Below are 20185 nucleotides of genomic sequence, written 5' to 3' on the forward strand. Positions count from 1 at the left end.
ACCTGGGTGGTGTGTTATATGAACCTACCTGGGTGGTGTGTTATATGAACCTACCAGGGTGGTGTGTTGAATTAACCTACCAGGGTGGTGTGTTATATGAACCTACCTGGGTGGTGTGTTATATGAACCTACCTGGGTGGTGTGTTATATTAACCTACCAGGGTGGTGTGTTATATTAACCTACCAGGGTGGTGTGTTATATGAACCTACCAGGGTGGTGTGTTGAATTAACCTACCAGGGTGGTGTTATATGAACCTACCTGGGTGGTGTGTTATATGAACCTACCTGGGTGGTGTGTTATATTAACCTACCAGGGTGGTGTGTTATATTAACCTACCAGGGTGGTGTGTTATATGAACCTACCAGGGTGGTGTGTTGAATTAACCTACCAGGGTGGTGTGTTATATGAACCTACCTGGGTGGTGTGTTATATTAACCTACCTGGGTGGTGTTATATTAACCTACCAGGGTGGTGTGTTATATGAACCTACCTGGGTGGTGTGTTATATGAACCTACCTGGGTGTTGTGTTATATGAACCTACCTGGGTGGTGTGTTATATGAACCTACCTGGGTGGTGTGTTATATGAACCCACCTGGGTGGTGTGTTATATGAACCTACCTGGGTGGTGTGTTATATGAACCTACCTGGGTGGTGTGTTATATGAACCCACCTGGGTGGTGTGTTATATTAACCTACATGGGTGGTGTTATAATAACCTACCTGGGGTTGTGTGTGTTATAGGAACCTACCTGGGTGGTGTGTTATATGAACCTACCTGGGTGGTGTGTTATATGAACCTACCTGGGTGGTGTGTTATATGAACCTACCTGGGTGGTGTGTTATATGAACCTACCTGGGTGGTGTGTTATATGAACCTACCTGGGTGGTGTGTTATATGAACCCACCTGGGTGGTGTGTTATATTAACCTACATGGGTGGTGTTATAATAACCTACCTGGGGTTGTGTGTGTTATATTAACCTACCTGGGGTTGTGTGTGTTATATTAACCTACCTGGGTGGTGTGTTATATGAACCTACCTGGGAGGTGTCTTATATGAACCTACCTGGGTGGTGTGTTATATTAACCTACCTGGGTGGTGTGTTATATGAACCTACCTGGGTGGTGTGTTATATGAACCTACCTGGGTGGCAGTTTTTTTTTTTTTACACCTTTATTACTAGATATTATCTAGCGTGTCCTGTGTTGCATATTATTTGACTGAGCATACAAGCATACAAGTATCTACGTATCTGACTGAGCGGTGGTAGGCAGAAGCAGGCGCGTAAACATTCATTCAAACAGCACTTTCGTGCGTTTGTCAAGAATTGCGCTGTTAATGCGCTGTTAAATTGATTTTATTGATGTATTATATTAAGTTAAAATAAGTATGCAAATATGTAGTATGTAAATAAATAAGTAATTATTACAAATAAATAAATAAATAAATAAAAATTGTCCGATTAATCGGTATCGGCTTTTTTGGTCCTCCAATAATCAGTATCGGTGTTGAAAAATCATAAATCGGTCGACCTCTAATATATACATATACATATACACACACACAAAAGGCATGTATACAAACTGCCCAATCTTTCCAATTGTCTTTATTCAGTCAGTGCAACAAACTAGGAGTGACCAAAAACACTTTTTTCCAACATGTTTGTTGCAAATTCAAAACACTTTTTGCCAACGACGTTTGCATTCAAGGCATTCCTTGTGTTTGTATCCGAGGAACAACGAACGATACAATTCAAATGTAAATAAAGTGCTTAAAAAAATTACTGTTAAAAATAAGTCAAAAATATACATAAACAATGCAATTATGAGTTACTTTGGTCTGAGTGGAAATAATAAATTAATTTCAAATCACAAAGGAAAGGAATGGAAATATGACAACCTTTTGTCTGACAGGGAACAATGGAAATGCAGTTGGAATAGGGCTGTTTTTCAAGGTAAATAAAAACAAACTAAATAAATCATGATAAACAAGATAACAGCAAAGCCTAAATCCTCTACTCTACTATGGGTTGACAGTTACAGTGCATTCGGAAAGTATTCAGACCCCTGGACTTTTCCCCCATGTTGTTACCTTACAGCCTTATAAAAAAAACAGTCCTCATCAATCTACACATAATACCCCATAATGACAAAGTAAAAACAGGTTTTTAGATTATTTTGCAAATGTATTAAAAAAACAAAAACAGAAATAACTTATTTACATAAGTATTCAGACCCTTTGCTATGAGACTCGAAATTGAGCTCAGGTGCATATTGTTTCCATTGATCATCCTTGAGATGTTTCTACAACTTGGAGTCCACCTGTGGTAAATTCAATTGATTGGACATGATTTGGAAAGGCACACACCTGTCTATATAAAAGGTCCCACAGTTGACAGTACATGTCAGAGCAAAAACCAAGTCATGAGGTCAAAGGAATTGTCCGTAGAGCTCCAGGCCAGGATTGTGTCGAGGCACAGATCTGGGGAATTGTATTAAAACATTTCTGCAGCATTGAAGGTTCCTAAGAACAGTGGCCTCACTCGTTCTTAAATGGATGAAGTTTGGAACCACCAAGACTCTTCCTAGAGCTGGTCACCTGGCCAAACTGACCAATCAGGGAGAAGGGCCTTGGTCAGGGAGGTGATAAAGAACCCGATGGTAACTCTGACAGAGCTCAAGAGTTCCTCTGTTGAGATGGGAGAACCTTCCAGAAGGATAACCATCTTTGTAGCAATCCACCAATCAGGCCTTTATGGTAGTGGCCAGATGGAAGCCACTCCTCAGTAAAAGGCACATGGCAGCCCGCTTGGAGTTTGCCAAAAGGCACCTAAATGACTCTTACCATGAGAAACAAGATTCCCTGGTCTGATGAGACCAAGATTGAACTCTTTGACCTGAATGCCAACCTTCACGTCTGGAAGAAACCTGGCACCATCCCTACGGTGAAGCATGGTGGTGGCAGCATCATGATGTGGGGATGTTTTTCAGCGGCAGGTACTGGAAAGACTAGTCAGGATCGAGGGAAAGATGAACGGAGCAAAGTACGGAGAGATCCTTGATGAAAATCTGCTCCAGATGGCTCAGGACTTCAGACTGGGGGAATGTTCACCTTCCAACAGGACAACAACCCTAAGCACACAGCCAAGACAACATCGTGAAAAGTCTCCAAATGTCCTTGAGTGGTCCAGCAAGAGGCCATGCTTGAACATGTTTGGAGAGACCTGAAAATAGCTCTGCAGTGACACTCCCCATCCAATCTGACAGAGTTTCAGAGGATCTGCAGAGACTCTAGGTTGTAATCGTTGCCAAAGGTGCTTCAACAAAGTACTGAGTAAAGGGTCTGAATAGGTTTTTCTAAAAAACTGTTTTTGCCTTGTCATTATTGGGTATTGTGTTGATTAGGGGGGAAAAACAGGCTGTAACCTAACAAAATGTGGAAAAAGTAAAAGGGTCTGAATAGTATCCGAATGCACTGTGTCTATCCAATATAACACAGAGGGTCTTCTTTAATGGAAATGTGGTATTCTGCAAGGCAGCTGTCTCGGTCCTTTACTGTTCTCTATTCTTCACCAATGATCTATCACTAGCCTTAAACAAAGTCTGGAATCAACAACAAAAAAACATGTCACATGCTTCAGAATAAAAACGGTGGAGACTAACAGTGAAATTAAAAAAGGTGGAGACTAACAGTGAAATTAAAAAAGGTGGAGACTAACAGTGAAATTAAAAAAGGTGGAGACTAACAGTGAAATGCTTATTCACGGGTCCTTTTCCAACAATGCAATGAGTTTTTTTAATCAGAAATAAAACAAAAAACAAACACGATAATAGCAAACTACATCCTCTACTCAAGTCTCTTATGTCCTTCTTGACAAGATATAGAAATGAACAAAGGATACACAAGAAAGTAGTTTGTGTCCAGGGAAAATGAGGCATACCACTCAGTAGACAGATTGTTTGAAATGTCCCCACCGAATATCACATTGTCTTTTACATCGGGAATAGATACCTCTTGGCCATTCCTATTGGTTTATGAACCAGAAAATAAAATGAAAATACAATATGCATCCAGTGTTTTAGGCTCATTCAGAAGCATACAACACACACACACACCACGATCGTTCATAACACAAATGGAAAGAGTTGAAAACATCTACAGGGACTGACTTTAAATAATGCACTATTCTGGATTACCCAAGAGGACTAAATCCCTAATAATAAGGTCAAGTGTGAATGATCAACAGGCTCAACCAGTCAACGCTTTAACAGCTGTGAACCACAGTGGCAGGTTATGTCCCAATTCTCCACCCTTCTCCCAAAATGTGCACTTGCACAATTTCCCGGCTTGGATGTGAAAGTATTGGATAGGAGAGTTTCCACCATTGTTAAATCCATTAGTCTGTAGGTTGTATAGGGGTTGTATAGGGGTTGTATAGGGGTTGTATAGGGACGCAAAGGAAAGACAAATGACTGAAAAGGATGCAGGATTATTCCCTATCATGGAGTGTGTACTAATATGTAGTGTACGAAGGAGATGAGATGTTCGATTTTTAAGCAGCAGCCAATGCTGACAAAATAAAATAATCAAAATCAGACAAATACACTTAGCATAAACACAAAATCTCTGATAGCCAGTGTAAAGACTAAATATTAAACGTTTTAAATTCAGTGTAGAGACTGTGGCCCTTAGTCACTAAACTACAACACATTGTAACAAGAATGAAACTACAGTTTTTCCACAATGACACCGAACTCAGCCCATTCTCTGGGTCATCCTGGTGCTTTTGTTAAAGCTTAAATCCTTAGTTGCTACATCAATTTTGTTTTACTTATGAATTATATACACCCATTGATTCTTGAAGAATATTATAAATGCCTCGTGAGCAGCTGCCGTACCTCATCAGAACCCAAAATATAAGTTTGCTTCCAAACATTTGAGTAAAACAATGTAAACAAAACACTGTACAGCCTCAAAACATGGCTAAAATATAATGTTGATATCATAGAAGGTCAATCCTTGCATCCATAGCTCTGTCTATGACAGTGGTTACACCACTCCAGGCCTATCCCAAAGCTTTTTACAAAAACAGAGGCGGGGTAGAGCTTGTTATTGCTTGACTCAAGGACTCTAGCTTTAACATCCAAAGTTTTACATCAAACATGTCGCATGCAGAACAGTGTTAGTCAGACAATATATTAAAAGTTTATTCATTAACCAAACCCTGTGAATTTCACGTTAAATGGCAGCCCAAATATTACTGCAGATCTAGCTCGCCACCCGATGTTTTTGGTGTAAAACAGTTATTTACATATTTAATTACACACCAAGACATAAAACAAGGAATAAAACAGAATGTTGAAATAATAGTTAAAAAAAAGGCAAAAGAATTGTGTGGAAAGTAACTCCTCCGGTGTCTTGAAATGATGTGGATCATGTAGAGTAAGTCATTCAGTGTGGTGACTATGCTCTCTATTTTTGTGTGAAACAGTTTTTGCGTTTTGATTCAGGTTGGATGAAATGCTCAATGAGAAATGTCCCCCCCCCCCTCTAAATCTCCCGTTACATCTCTTATTTCCTCTCTACCTCATTCCTCCAACCCTCCCTCCCTCTCCCAGTCTCTTCCAAGTTCCAGTACCAATACCTTACACTCTCTCTTGGCGATCTTATCCAGTGAGAGGACGGGGCGTTCGGGGGGAAGGTAGAGGGGTCGACCCACTGGAGATCCCACTGGAGGAGTGATGGCCCGGCGCTCCATAACACTGCCCGTCCTGGAACACACACACGGACAGGTACAGACAGACGCAACAGACAGGCACAAGATGGGGATGATTAGGAGAGAGTTCAAAGAGCCTGAGAGCGGTCAGGGAGGCACTGCCAGAACGTGGGGATTACAGTATGGTTGGGTGTGCGTGTTTGACTGAATGCTAATGTGTGTGTGTCTACATGTGTGTTCTGCCTTCAAGTTAAATCTAAAAGGGGAATATACACTTGATGTTTTTCCTCCCCGATCTATACAACCTACTGTACATTCTCAACGTGAATGAGAACTACATACCTACGTAATCAAAACACCTTAGTTTTATTCATTTTTTAAAATTCATTATTCGTTTTATTCATTTGGAAAATGTTCTATAAATATTAATAATTTTTTGAAAATGTGGAGTAGTTTGTGTAGATCGATAGGGAAGCAAATGTAATGTATTCCTATTTAGATTACATTTTAAGGCAGCAAGACTTTCACTAGCGACTGTATATACGCGTCAGTGTCTCCTACCTCATAAGATGTGACCGTGAGGGTTGTTGGTGAGAGAAGCTCTGTGACCGTCCCATACTCTGTCTGTCCAGCAGGTCTCTAACAGCAGGGCTGGAGGGAGAGTTGTGACGCGACAGGGACAGAGACATGGGCCTGGCTTCAGCAGGGGGGTTGGAACAGGATGCTGTGAACTGGAGCTTCAGCTTCATGTGCTGGCTTAACTGGAGAGGAAGAGGAGGGTGAGTGAGTAATGTTTGGTCAGACAAGACAAGACAAGACAGTCAGACAGACAGGAAGTGAGTGTGAGTGTGTTGGTACCTCAAACAGTCCTGCCTTGAGAATCTGGAAGGCAACTGTGAAGGAGAGGGTGGATCCTTTCCGACACTGTCCCAAGTTGTTGAGGGGGGAGTGACACACCACAGAACTCGCTGACGGGTCCTCCTGCCGACCACGTCCTGGGGGGAGGAAGGAAGAGAGGATAGTGTTTAGTTTAACCAAGGAGAGAGCAATATAATATAATCTAAAGTCATTATGTTCCTCTGGTATGTAGTCAGTTAGTTAGGGGCTTTGTGACAAATCATGACTGGATGTTAGACAGGATTCACCCCTCATCTTCCACTACACATCTCCCTCCCTCCCTCCCTCCCTCGTAACAACCTCTCCATTAATATTTTTTTTCCGCTTCCCTCCATCTTCACTCTGTCTCTTTCCATTCCTCTTCCAATTTCTCTCTATCACTCTTTTCCCCCCTCCATAATGATTATCTCTTCTCACCTTCGGGTGTCCAGACCAGGCGTACAGCCAGGAAGTCCTGTAGGTTGTTGAGGAGGGTGTATTTGACCCGGAAGTGCTCCAGCGGCCTCACGGAACTCTGACAAGAAGCTGTCATCACCAAACGGGGGCGGTCCAGTCTCACGCTGGGTAGCTGGTAGTGGGTCGAAATGTACCTGGGGAAGGGAAGTGAAGAAGGTCAAATCAGGTAATAATGGGGTAGGTATATTTGGACAGATAATAGAGTTAATGAAGAGTAGTTATTATGGGGTAGTTCCAACAAATACTGGGTGTACACTTATCTTGTGAAGGGAAGGCTTGTAGTTATGCTTGTAGTTATAATAGGATAGTTACAGTGCATTCGGAAAGTATTGGGACCCCTTCCCACATTTAGTTACGTTACAGCCTTATTCTAAAATGGATTCAAATACTTTTTTCCCCTCATCAATCTATACACAATACCCCATAATGACAAAGCGAAAACAGGTTTTTCGAGATTTTTGCAAATTTATAAAAAAATTATTGAAAAAAAACACATTATTTACTTAAGTATTCAGACCCTTTGCTATGAGACTCGAAATTGGGCTCAGGTGCATCCTGTTTCTATTGATCATCCTTGAGATGTTTCTACAACTTGATTGGCGTCCACCTGTGGTAAATTCAATTGATTTGGAAAGACACACACCTGTCTAAATAAGGTCCCACAGTTGACAGTGCATGTCAGAGCAAAAACCAAGCCATGAGGTTGAAGGAATTGTCCGTAGAGCTCCAGGACAGGATTGTGCCGAGGCACAGATCTGGGGAAGGGTATCAAAACATTTCTGCAGCATTGAAGGTCCCCAAGAACACAGTGGTCTCCATCATTCTTAAATGGAAGAAGTTTGGAACCACAAAGACTCTTCCAAGAGCTGGCTGAATGGCCAAACTAAGCAATCGGGGGAGAAAGGCTTTGGTCAGGGAGGTGATTAAGAACCCGATGGTCACTCTGACAGAGCTCCAGAGTTCCTCTGTGGAGATAGGAGAACTTTCCAGATGGACCACCATCTCTGTAGCACCATCAATCAGTAAAAGGCACATGACAGCCCGCTTGGAGTTTTCCAAAAGGCACCTAAAGAACTCTCACACTATGAGAAACAAGATTCTCTGGTCTGATGAAACCAAGATTTAACTCTAGCAAGCAATGGCAATCATGTATTTTCTTACCGAGATTACTGTTCTAAAACATGTTCTTGGGTTTAAAATAATCCATACTGAAACTTTCAGATGAAGGTTGTGTGAATTAAACATGGTCAATTGCTTTCATGAGCTTTTTCTCTCACTGCCCTGAGTTTAAGACAAGGGTTTAGCCATCTTGGAATTAAGAACATTTCCAAGAATCTTTTTGCTAAAGGAGAAACATACGAAATAGCACAAGAACATTTCCTAGAACCTTCTTGAGGAATAGCACCGTTGCTTAACCCTCTTCTCGAGTCTATAGTTAAAGGGAAAAAATGGCAGTTAAGAGGAAATTGCTTCTTAAGAATGTTTTGAGAATCCGGCCCCTGGGCCTCCTGAGTGGCGCAGCAGTCTAAGGCACTGCATCGCAGTGCAAGAGGCATCATTACAGACCCGGGTTCGATCCCGGGCAGTATCCCAACCGGCCGTCATTGGGAGTCCCATAGGGCGGCGCACAATTGGCCCAGCGTCGACCGGGTTAGGGGAGGGTCTGGCGGTGGGGGCTTTACTTGGTTCATCGCGATCTCTAGCGACTCCTTATGGCAGGCTGGGTGCTTGCAAGCTGACCCCGGTCATAAGTTGAACGGTGTTTCCTCTGACACATTGGTGCGGCTGGCTCCCAGGTTAAGCGGGCGGGTTTTAAGAAGCACGGTTGGGCGGGTCATATTTCGGAGGACGCATGACTCAACCTTCGCCTCCCGAGCCCATTGGGGGGTTGCAGCGATGAGACAAGATCAAAACTGTGGAGAAAAAGAGGGTAAAATAAAAAACATTTAAAAATAGACCTACCTGGTAAATGGAAGCTTAGAGGTAGACCATTGCAGCACAGCCACCAATGGAACCTCCAGACCCTAAAGCAGAAAGAAAAACACATTCCTCAAATTATCTCATGCTGTAGACATAAGGACATTATTGGCAGATCTTTCATGCATACGTTTAATCTAAAACAGTTTAAATTATCTCACACTAAAGCCGGTTGTACGCGACACAAAGAACAAATATATATAATAATTTGCTGAGCGATGGTCTTGCCAACATAGTGGTGCGCACACCAAACAATGTAGCACACTAAACAATGTAGCACACTAAAACAATGTAGCACACTAAACAATGTAGCACACTAAACAATGTAGCACACTAAACAATGTAGCACACTAAAACAATGTGGCACACCAAACAATGTGGCACACTAAACAATGTGGCACACTAAACAATGTAGCACACTAAACAATGTGGCACACTAAACAATGTAGCACACTAAACAATGTGGCACACTAAACAATGTGGCACACTAAACAATGTGGCACACTAAACAATGTGGCACACTAAACAATGTAGCACACTAAACAATGTGGCACACTAAACAATGTGGCACACTAAAACAATGTAGCACACTAAAACAATGTAGCACACTAAACAATGTAGCACACTAAACAATGTAGCACACTAAACAATGTAGCACACTAAACAATGTAGCACACCAAACAATGTAGCACACTAAACAATGTAGCACACTAAACAATGTAGCACACTAAACAATGTAGCACACTAAACAATGTGGCACACTAAACAATGTAGCACACTAAACAATGTAGCACACTAAACAATGTAGCACACTAAACAATGTAGCACACTAAACAATGTAGCACACTGAACAATGTGGCACACTAAACAATGTAGCACACTAAACAATGTGGCACAGATGGGGTCACACGCTACAAGATTCTTCACTTGGTCGTAAGGATTGTCGATATCACGCCGTCTCGCCAAAACAACGATGTGATTAGATTTAACGTAGCTACAACGAGCTGTGGCTCAAAGCAGCCTCAAATATCTTCAGTCAGACATTAACGCTTGCCATACAATGCAATCTGAAAGTATTCAGACCCCTTGACTTTTTCCAAATGTTTTCATTTTACAGCTCCAATTGTTTTTCTCCCTCATCAATCTACACACAATACCCCATAGCGACAAAGCAAAAACTATTTATAAGAAATAAAAACTGAAATATCACATTTACATAAGTATTCAGACCCTTTACTCAGTACTTTGTTGAAGCAACTTTGGCAGCGATTACAGCCTCAAGTCTTCTTGGATATGATGCTACAAGCTCGGCACACCTGTATTTGGGAAGTTTCTCCCATTCCTCTCTGCAGAGCCTCTAAAGCTCTGTCAGGTTGGATGGGGAGCGTCGCTGCACAGCTATTTTTAGGTCTCTCCAGAGATGTATTGGGTTCAAGTCCGGGCTCTGTCTGGGCCACTCAAGGACATTGTGGTGGTGAAATTACAATATTATGTTATAATACTGTTATTGCATCAAATGGTAATTTTATGCAACAGAATAGGGTTCTTAGAACTCTATTGTGTCTGTGTGAACTAAGAGTGGGCCTCTGCGGCTTAATGCTAAGAGTAGATTTACGTTGCCTTAGGTGATAAACCTAACAAGCCACATTCCATTCATGTGAGGGAAATTGCTCTGCTCTGACTGGAAGGCACTGGGGAGAGATGGCTCGGATTGAGAGGAACCTCGTTTTGGGGGCCAAACCCCTGCTTTTCATACAATGAGAACAGTCTTCACAGCAGATACTGTCTGCTATAAATTATTCATTTATTTCATACAAATCCTAACCTTGTGACCAATTCCACACATCTGTTGTTTGTCATCTAGACTAAGGGGGTGTATCTTTGCCATATAAAAGATGTTGGTATTTCTTGTGTCGGGGCTCTCAACGCAACATTCAAGAGTGTTGTGTCGACCAGCCATCGTTATTGCAGAGCACTCACATGAATCACCTGTGTGTGTGGTGTAACATGCTATTCTTATTAATAAGTGAATAAAGATTTTGTTTAACTCGGACTCTGAAAAGTTTGTGTCTCCTCATTTGACAATAAAGAAATAACCACCACAACATTCAAAGACCTGTCCCGAAGCCATTCCTGCGTTGTCTTGGCTGTGTGCTTAGGGTCGTTGTCCTGTTGGAAGATGAACCTTCGCCCTAGTCTGAGGTCCTGAGCGCTCTGGAGCAGGTTTTCATCAAGGATCTCTCTGAACTTTGCTCCATTCACCTCTCTCATGATTCTGACTAGCCTCCCAGTCCCTCCCGCTGAAAAACATCCCCACAGCATGATGCCGCTGCCACCATGCTTCGCCGTAGGGATGGTGCCAGGTTTCCTCCGGACGGGACGCTTGGCATTCTGGCCAAAAAGTTCAATCTTGGTTTCATCAGACCAGGGATTCTTGTTTCTCATGGTCAGAGTCCTTTAGGTGCCTTTTGTCAAACTCCAAGCGAGCTGATGTCAAGCAAAGAGGCACTGAGTTTGAAGATAGGCCTTGAAATACATCCACAGGTCCACCTCCAATTGACTCAAATGATGTCAATTAGCCTATCAGAAGCTTCTAAAGCCATGACATAATTTTCTGGAATTTTCCAAGCTGTTTAAAGGCACAGTCAACTTAGTGTATGTAAACTTCTGACCCACTGGAATTGTGATACAGTGAATTCTAAGTGAAATAATCTGTCTGTAAACAATTGTTGGAAAAATGACTTGTGTCATGCACAAAGTAGATGTCCTAACCGACTTGCCAAAATTATAGTTGGTTAACAAGAAATTTGTGGAGTGGTTGAAAAACAAGTTTTAATGACTCCAACCTAAGTGTATGTAAACTTCTGACTTCAACTGTATCAAGCCAACATATTGAATTGAATAACTTTGGTTGTGAACTTCAGAGCTGTAGCGATTTGACACTTTGGCTTTGGTTAAAGGCAAGTACAAACACATAATAGTAGTAGTCATCGCTCCTGCTCTTGTCTACACATCCTGGGTGAAGCGAAACACTCATCATCTCACTGTTTTCTTCTCTGGCGAGCTCTCATTGGCTATTGCTTGTCACCGTTTTCAAAACTTGTTGTTTCACACTACACAAGCATTGCAGATTTCATGCAGATAAAATCAAACATGTTTGAAAATATTTGGGACGTTTGGGACTGCTCAAAGACGAGATCCGTAGATTGTGTCTCTGACCCGCTCACATTAAACGAGTGCCAGTGATAGCTGCGCGTCCCGAGTAGGCAATGACATGGGAATTTTGTCTCCAATCTCAAAAACTAAATCCGGGCCAAAATCGTGTAGTGTACAATCGGGTTAAGTATGATATTATAGTCTGGAATGTATCTCACTGACAGAGATACTCACTTCACTCCTCTTTATGTTACAAACTGGGACTATTTCAGTTGGTATTACATTCTCCTTTCTCTCCGTGAGAGAATCTTGAAGGTTGAAGGTAACCGAGGAGAGGAGCCGAAGAGAGGAAACATAGAAACAAATGTGCTTGTATGAAATGAGACATCTGCACTCGCGCATCAACATGTTCTAGATAAAAGGATAAGTAGCATATAGATTTTAAACGTGTGCTTGCTTTTCTCATTCCAGAAAACAACAGCCGATTCAAAGGGGGAGGGGCCGTTGTTTAAACACTTCTGCACTAGCCTCCATTGAGGATACACCTGTGCATCCTCTGCCGAAGTAGGTTATCATGGTGGTGAGCACAATCCTCCGTTCTCCTACTAACGAATTGACACTCTCCACGACTATTACCCACTTATCGGTTTCAGGGAAGGAGTCGAGGATAGACTTTTGCCCAATTGAGAATCTCCCCCACTCTCACCTCGCTGGACTCTTCCTCTGGCTGGTCTCTGAGCTGCAGCTGAAACAGGAAGTTCTGCTCCTCCAGGGCAGAGAGCATGCTGGGAAGGTGGGAGGAGCTACTGTTCATTCTGTGGAATGATGCCATGGTAACCTCCGCTGATTGGTGGCTGCAGACAGGTAGTATAAAATGTTGTGGTTACAAAATGGTTACAAAAAGTGGCACTTTTAACATTTGTTTTTACAGCAGTTTTACATTAAATCCTAATGGTTAAGGTTGGGACTGTAATTACCAGACATTGTCCACGAGGAGTACAGAGCCATCAGGCATCATGGGGAGGTAGGACGCGTTGAAGTTAGGAAGAACCCTCACGTTCCTAACACACACCTCATCCTGGGAACTGGAGTTTAATACTGGGGAGAGGGGGAGAGAGGTGGAGGGGGGGTGGAAAAGGGTGAGAAAGTGGGAGGTGGAGCCGGGAGCGAGAGAGAGGTGGAGCCGGGAGCGAGAGAGAGGTGGAGCCGGGAGCGAGAGAGAGGTGGAGCCGGGAGCAAGAGAGAGGTGGAGCGGGGAGCGAGAGAGAGGTGGAGCCGGGAGCGAGAGAGAGGTGGAGCGGGAAGCGAGAGAGGTGGAGCGGGGAGCGAGAGAGGTGGAGCGGGGAGTGAGAGAGAGGTGGAGCGGGTAGCGAGAGAGAGGTGGAGCGGGAAGCGAGAGAGGTGGAGCGGGGAGCGAGAGAGGTGGAGCGGGGAATGAGAGAGAGGTGGAGCGGGTAGCGAGAGAGAGGTGGAGCGGGAGGCGAGAGAGAGGTGGAGCGGGGAGTGAGAGAGAGGTGGAGCGGGGAGTGAGAGAGAGGTGGAGTGGGGAGCGAGAGAGAGGTGGAGTGGGGAGCGAGAGAGAGGTGGAGCGGGGAGCGAGAGAGAGGTGGAGAGGGGAGCGAGAGAGAGGTGGAGAGGGGAGTGAGAGAGAGGTGGAGTGGGGAGTGAGAGAGAGGTGGAGTGGGGAGTGAGAGAGGTGGAGCGGGGAGTGAGAGAGAGGTGGAGCGGGGAGTGAGAGAGAGGTGGAGCGGGGAGCGAGAGAGAGGTGGAGTGGGGAGCGAGAGAGAGGTGGAGCGGGGAGCGAGAGAGGTGGAGCGGGGAGCGAGAGAGAGGTGGAGCGGGGAGTGAGAGAGAGGTGGAGCGGGGAGTGAGAGAGAGGTGGAGCGGGGAGTGAGAGAGAGGGGGAGGGGGGAGTGAGAGAGAGGTGGAGTGGGGAGCGAGAGAGAGGTGGAGCGGGGAGTGAGAGAGAGGTGGAGTGGGGAGTGAGAGAGAGGTGGAGTGGGGAGTGAGAGAGAGGTGGAGTGGGGAGCGAGAGAGAGGTGGAGCGGGGAGGAGAGAGGTGGAGCGGGGAGTGAGAGAGGTGGAGCGGGGAGTGAGAGAGAGGTGGAGCGGGGAGTGAGAGAGAGGTGGAGCGGGGAGCGAGAGAGAGGTGGAGCGGGGAGCGAGAGAGAGGTGGAGCGGGGAGCGAGAGAGAGGTGGAGCGGGGAGTGAGAGAGAGGTGGAGCGGGGAGTGAGAGAGAGGTGGAGGGGGGAGCGAGAGAGAGGTGGAGCGGGGAGCGAGAGAGGTGGAGCGGGGAGTGAGAGAGGTGGAGCGGGGAGTGAGAGAGAGGTGGAGCGGGGAGTTAGAGAGGTGGAGCGGGGAGTTAGAGAGGTGGAGCGGGGAGTTAGAGAGGTGGAGCGGGGAGTTAGAGAGGTGGAGCGGGGAGTGAGAGAGGTGGAGCGGGGAGTGAGAGAGGTGGAGCGGGGAATGAGAGAGGTGGAGCGGGGAGTGAGAGAGGTGGAGCGGGGAATGAGAGAGGTGGAGCGGGGAATGAGAGAGAGGTGGAGCGGGGAGTGAGAGAGGTGGAGCGGGGAGTTAGAGAGGTGGAGCGGGGAGTTAGAGAGGTGGAGCGGGGAGTTAGAGAGGTGGAGCGGGGAGTTAGAGAGGTGGAGCGGGGAGTGAGAGAGGTGGAGAGGGGAATGAGAGAGATGGAGCGGGGAATGAGAGAGGTGGAGCGGGGAGTGAGAGAGGTGGAGCGGGGAGTGAGAGAGGTGGAGCGGGGAGTGAGAGAGGTGGAGCGGGGAATGAGAGAGGTGGAGCGGGGAGTGAGAGAGGTGGAGCGGGGAGTGAGAGAGGTGGAGCGGGGAATGAGAGAGATGGAGCGGGGAGTGAGAGAGAGGTGGAAGACATTAAAAAAGAGACAGGAACAGGAAAACAGAGAGGAGATGTTTAAGTGATGTAGTATTGTCTCCTAAAAGTCATGGTAGTATTGTCTCCTAAAACAATGGCGTCACTTCCATAGGACAATATTTAAACACATACACAAACCCCACATCCCATTAAAGGAATAGTGCAACATTTTGGCAACCGAGTGCAGTTTCTCTGTGTGCAGTTTGAAGGAAGTTGAAAGTAGTTTCAGGGGCCATTGCTAACTACAGTTAGTGCAAGTCTATAGGAACTGCTAGCATACGACCTTCAACTTCCTTCAAACTGTATCCACACATACAATTATCTGTAAATTCACTCGGTTGAGCAGTGAATTTCAAAACAGACCAGGGTGGTTTTCCAATACCTCGCAAAGAAGGTCACCCATTGGTAGATGGGTAAAAAATATATATATATCCCTTTGGTGGTAGTTGCATCACGTTATGCTTGTAATCGTTTATCTACTGGGGAGTTTTTCAGAACAAAAAAAAACAGAAAGGCCAAATCCTAAAGGAAACCATGGGTCAGTCTGCTTTCCACCAGACACTGGGGGATGAATTTACCTTTCAGAAGGACAATAACCTAAAACACAAGGCCAAATCCTAAAGGAAACCATGGGTCAGTCTGCTTTCCACCAGACACTGGGGGATGAATTCACCTTTCAGAAGGACAATAACCTAAAACACAAGGCCAAATCCTAAAGGAAACCATGGGTCAGTCTGCTTTCCACCAGACACTGGGGGATGAATTCACCTTTCAGAAGGACAATAACCTAAAACACAAGGCCAAATCCTAAAGGAAACCATGGGTCAGTCTGCTTTCCACCAGACACTGGGGGATGAATTCACCTTTCAGAAGGACAATAACCTAAAACACAAGGCCAAATCCTAAAGGAAACCATGGGTCAGTCTGCTTTCCACCAGACACTGGGGGATGAATTCACCTTTCAGAAGGACAATAACCTAAAACACAAGGCCAAATCCTAAAGGAAACCATGGGTCAGTCTGCTTTCTACCAGACACTGGGGGATGAATTCACCTTTCAGAAGGACAATAACCTAAAACACAAGGCCAAATCCTAAAGGAAACCATGGGTCAGTCTGCTTTCTACCAGACACTGGGGGATGAATTCACCTTTCAGAAGGACAATAACCTAAAACACAAGGCCAAATCCTAAAGGAAACCATGGGTCAGTCTGCTTTCCACCAGACACTGGGGGATGAATTCACCTTTCAGAAGGACAATAAACTAAAACACAAGGCCAAATCCTAAAGGAAACCATGGGTCAGTCTGCTTTCCACCAGACACTGGGGGATGAATTCACCTTTCAGAAGGACAATAAACTAAAACACAAGGCCAAATCCTAAAGGAAACCATGGGTCAGTCTGCTTTCCACCAGACGCTGGGGGATGAATTCACCTTTCAGAAGGACAATAACCTAAAACACAAGGCCAAATCTACACCGGAGTTACTTACCAAGAAGACAGTGAATGTTCCCGAGTGGCCGAGTTACAGTTTTGACTTAAATCTACTTGAAAATATATGGCAATGAAAATGGTTGTCAAGCTATGATCAGCAATCAATTTGACAAGAGCTTGTAGAATTATGAAAAGAATAATGGGCAAATGTTGCACAATTGAGGTGTGGAAAGCTCTTAGAGACTCACCCCAAAAGACTCACACCTGTTATCGCTGCCAAAGGTGCTTTTAAAAGTATTGACTCAAGAGGTGTGAATACTCATGGAAATTAAATATTTCTGTAATTTATTTTCAATACATCTGCAAAAATGTATTCACATGTTTTTCTTTCTCACTTTGTCATTATGGGTTATTGTGTGTAGAGCTCTAACACAATAAAGTTGTTTAAGAATAGCAAGCAATAAAAAGGACACATTCTTCAAAATGTTTCTTTACATAGATTTCTTTTTGCTTTTTCAATACGAATATTTCATCCATTTTTAAGTCAAGATGTAACACGACAAAATGTGGAATAAGTCAAGGGACATGAATATTTTCGGGAAGGCACACTATCCCTTTAAGACAATACAGGGTCATTTCAGAGGGTCCTCTTACTCTATAGTGTAAACGCACACACACACACACACACACACACACACACACACACACACACACACACACACACACACACACACACACACACACACACACACACACACACACACACACACACACAGTTTCAGTCTTTCCTTTATTCAGAAGTCAGGAGCTCTTAGCTCTGCTTCAGAGCAGGGTGAGCAAATCTGAGAATAGAAAACACCCAATGAGTCTAGGGTTAAGAAGAAATAGTGTGAGCCCATTCTAAATCCACAAACAGCCCCCTACCATTTCTAGGCTTTAACTAGGGTCCAGAGTGTTTCTCGTTCAGTGTAACTAGGGTTCAGAGTGTTTCTCGTTCAGTGTAACTAGGGTCCAGAGTGTTTCTCATTCAGTGTAACTAGGGTCCAGAGTGTTTCTCATTCAGTGTAACTAGGGTCCAGAGTGTTTCTCGTTCAGTGTAACTAGGGTCCAGAGTGTTTCTCGTTCAGTGTAACTAGGGTCCAGAGTGTTTCTCATTCAGTGTAACTAGGGTCCAGAGTGTTTCTCATTCAGTGTAACTAGGGTCCAGAGTGTTTCTCGTTCAGTGTAACTAGGGTCCAGAGTGTTTCTCATTCAGTGTAACAAAGTTTAACCTCCCCAGCTCCCTACCTTTGAGAAGGGTCAGGTGCTTCCCGGAGACGGTAATCTGTTGACATTTCACAGTCGGAGGAGGAAGAACACTCAGGGTGGTGCTGACTGGACAGAGAGGGGGAAGGAGGGGGAGAGAGAGAGATATTTGTCTTAAAAAATACATTCAAAAACTATTCTGTACAATATTTAATTGAATGCAAATATGATATATTGAGTTTTTTGAATTTCAAAGGCATGTGTGTGTTTGTGTGTACCCTGGGCCTTGAAGGTGTTGAGGTCCTGTCTGAAGGTGTGTGTGGGACTCCTCAGCTGTAGGATGGTGAGGTAACCATGTTCCCTGATCTCTGCCTTCTCCTTCTCCTGCTTCCACACTGTCACTACGATCTGACATAGACAGGAATGCACAGGTTATGGCGAGGTTATGAACATGAATAGTCACTACGATCTGATCACACATACACACACTCTCACCTTGACCTTGAGCGTGTTGACGTGGAGTTTGTCCAATGAGACGGTCAGAGGGAAGATGACCTCATCGTTCAGTACCACTGGCTTGTCCATGGGTGACTAGGATAGAGAGGAGGGCACAAGTACACACACACAGAAATATTATATCATTTTCTATTGTTCATGGGTGACTAGGAGAGAGAGGACGAGACAGAAAAACTATGTTATATGTGTGTGTGTCTGTGTGTGTGGTGCCACACAGAGAGAGATTATGTAAACAATGGGCTCTCAGAAAGAAAGGAGGAGGATCTCTTTGGACTATAGATTCTTGATACGGATGTGAGTCACTACTGTTATCCACTCTCCCACACCAGCAGTGTATGATGGACAAACAGGATCTTTCACAAAAGACATGGGAAATGAACGTGTGGTTGAGTGCCACAAATACAACAATCCATTCCCATTGTTTTGCCCACATTGACTATCATAGTGGGTGTTATCTTTCAGCGTTGCCAATACCTCAAGGTACATTTGTTTGGCTATGAGCTGCAGTGTTATGAGAGGTGGTATGACTTCTCTGAAAATATGACTGAGTTGTTTTTGTCTGTCTGCACTGGCACTGTGCGGGCTTCATAACAGGCAATGGTGAGCAAATACTCCACAAGCCCTGCTCTCTCTCTCTCTCAATGTCAAGTTCGGACAAATCGAAACAGTGCTGAGGCTCGCATGCTTGAGGCGTCTTGTATGTCATCAGTAACTACTAGATAGCGCCGACATGTACAGCAGATCACAATAACAAGTTACCATAGTCAGAGTGAGACAGTGTTTTGGCTTGTTGGGTCAGTGCATGCAGGAAGTTGAAGAAGGTCTGGTTCACTGTAGTTGTGGTTTACATGTGTGTTTCTGCTGCACTCTTATCAGCTCAGGAAATGTCAGCACTTCCTATTTCACACAAGAGGTGTACACGTCGCCTATTATAAAATACAATAAACTGGCCATGTTTATAGTCCACTTACGGACCCTTCTTTCCCTTCCACTTATCACCAGACTGTTATTATTTATTTAATATTACCTGCATCGGTGCCCGCCGATACTGCCGCCCATCACTCCCCGTGTTATTGTGAATGAGAAGCGGCTTGCATTCTCTGAAGCCTCGGTTCCTGGACTCCCTTCTGCCTATATGGGCTGTACCCGCAGCAAAGTCGACCTCGTCGGGGTCCTCGTCTGCACCGTCGTCGCTGTAGCTTCTCTGGAACTCGTGTGGGTGAAGTTGGGAGCGATCTCGGCTCTCGCCAGGGCACACACTTGCTACAGCGGAGAGGGACCCTACCAGCTCCTTCCAAGCCCGGGTACCGCAGTCACTATCCCCGTTTCCCTTTGTCCCGTCCGAAACGGACCGTTCATCTCTGGACCGCAGGACCAACAAGAACTGCACGGTCTCACCGAGATAGAGGTGACTGCGACGGGGGAGAGTTCGGTATTTTGACGGGTCGGAAAGGTCCGTGATGGGAACAGCAGGGAAATACATAAAATACTCACATTGCGATTCCATCATTAGAACCATTGCTAACGTTAGCTAGCTTATTTACCCCGTTATTGCCACATACAAACAAGCTAATACGATTCACACCCCTCTTGGAATTATAGTCTCAGTTTATGACCAGCGTCGACAGCTGGCCTATTTTCTATAAATATATTATCAATAATAAACATTTAAAATCCAATTCATTGTGGCCATCAGTCGATGAACCTGCAACCGACTTCACTTTGCATTGTGCTTCAGTACAACCAGTCGATCACAGACAAAAAAAAGCCGAATTTTTAACTAGGCAGGAGTAATCAACTGCCTATAAATATAGTTCACAGAAGCCCACATAGCAGGCCTTTCTCTCCCCAGTCAGGTAGGCCTACTAAATACTATAGTACTATAAAACAATGTCT

General features: G+C 44.6%; 1 protein-coding gene and 1 long non-coding RNA gene across 2 annotated transcripts; one reads left to right on the top strand and one right to left on the bottom strand.

Annotated features, from left to right (window-relative positions):
• Nucleotides 1-5585: 5585 nt before the first annotated feature.
• LOC118368980 (trafficking protein particle complex subunit 14-like) lies at nucleotides 5586-20057 on the bottom strand. Its single transcript, XM_035753495.2, has 11 exons — nucleotides 19317-20057; nucleotides 18269-18364; nucleotides 18052-18181; nucleotides 17816-17902; nucleotides 13184-13304; nucleotides 12913-13060; nucleotides 9036-9097; nucleotides 7035-7207; nucleotides 6579-6715; nucleotides 6282-6481; nucleotides 5586-5775 (listed from the first exon to the last, which is right to left on the bottom strand). Exons 1-11 carry the CDS (start codon nucleotides 19806-19808, stop codon nucleotides 5592-5594), a joined length of 1830 nt encoding a protein of 609 aa, XP_035609388.1. The 5' UTR covers nucleotides 19809-20057; the 3' UTR covers nucleotides 5586-5591.
• On the top strand, nucleotides 13300-14079 carry LOC127916166 (uncharacterized). The gene is made up of 3 exons (XR_008093664.1): nucleotides 13300-13498; nucleotides 13587-13697; nucleotides 13744-14079. It is a non-coding gene; the product is annotated as an uncharacterized LOC127916166 (long non-coding RNA).
• Nucleotides 20058-20185: the final 128 nt, after the last annotated feature.

The sequence above is a fragment of the Oncorhynchus keta genome, chromosome 35 (genome assembly GCF_023373465.1).
Source record: "Oncorhynchus keta strain PuntledgeMale-10-30-2019 chromosome 35, Oket_V2, whole genome shotgun sequence".
Taxonomy (NCBI): domain Eukaryota; kingdom Metazoa; phylum Chordata; class Actinopteri; order Salmoniformes; family Salmonidae; genus Oncorhynchus; species Oncorhynchus keta.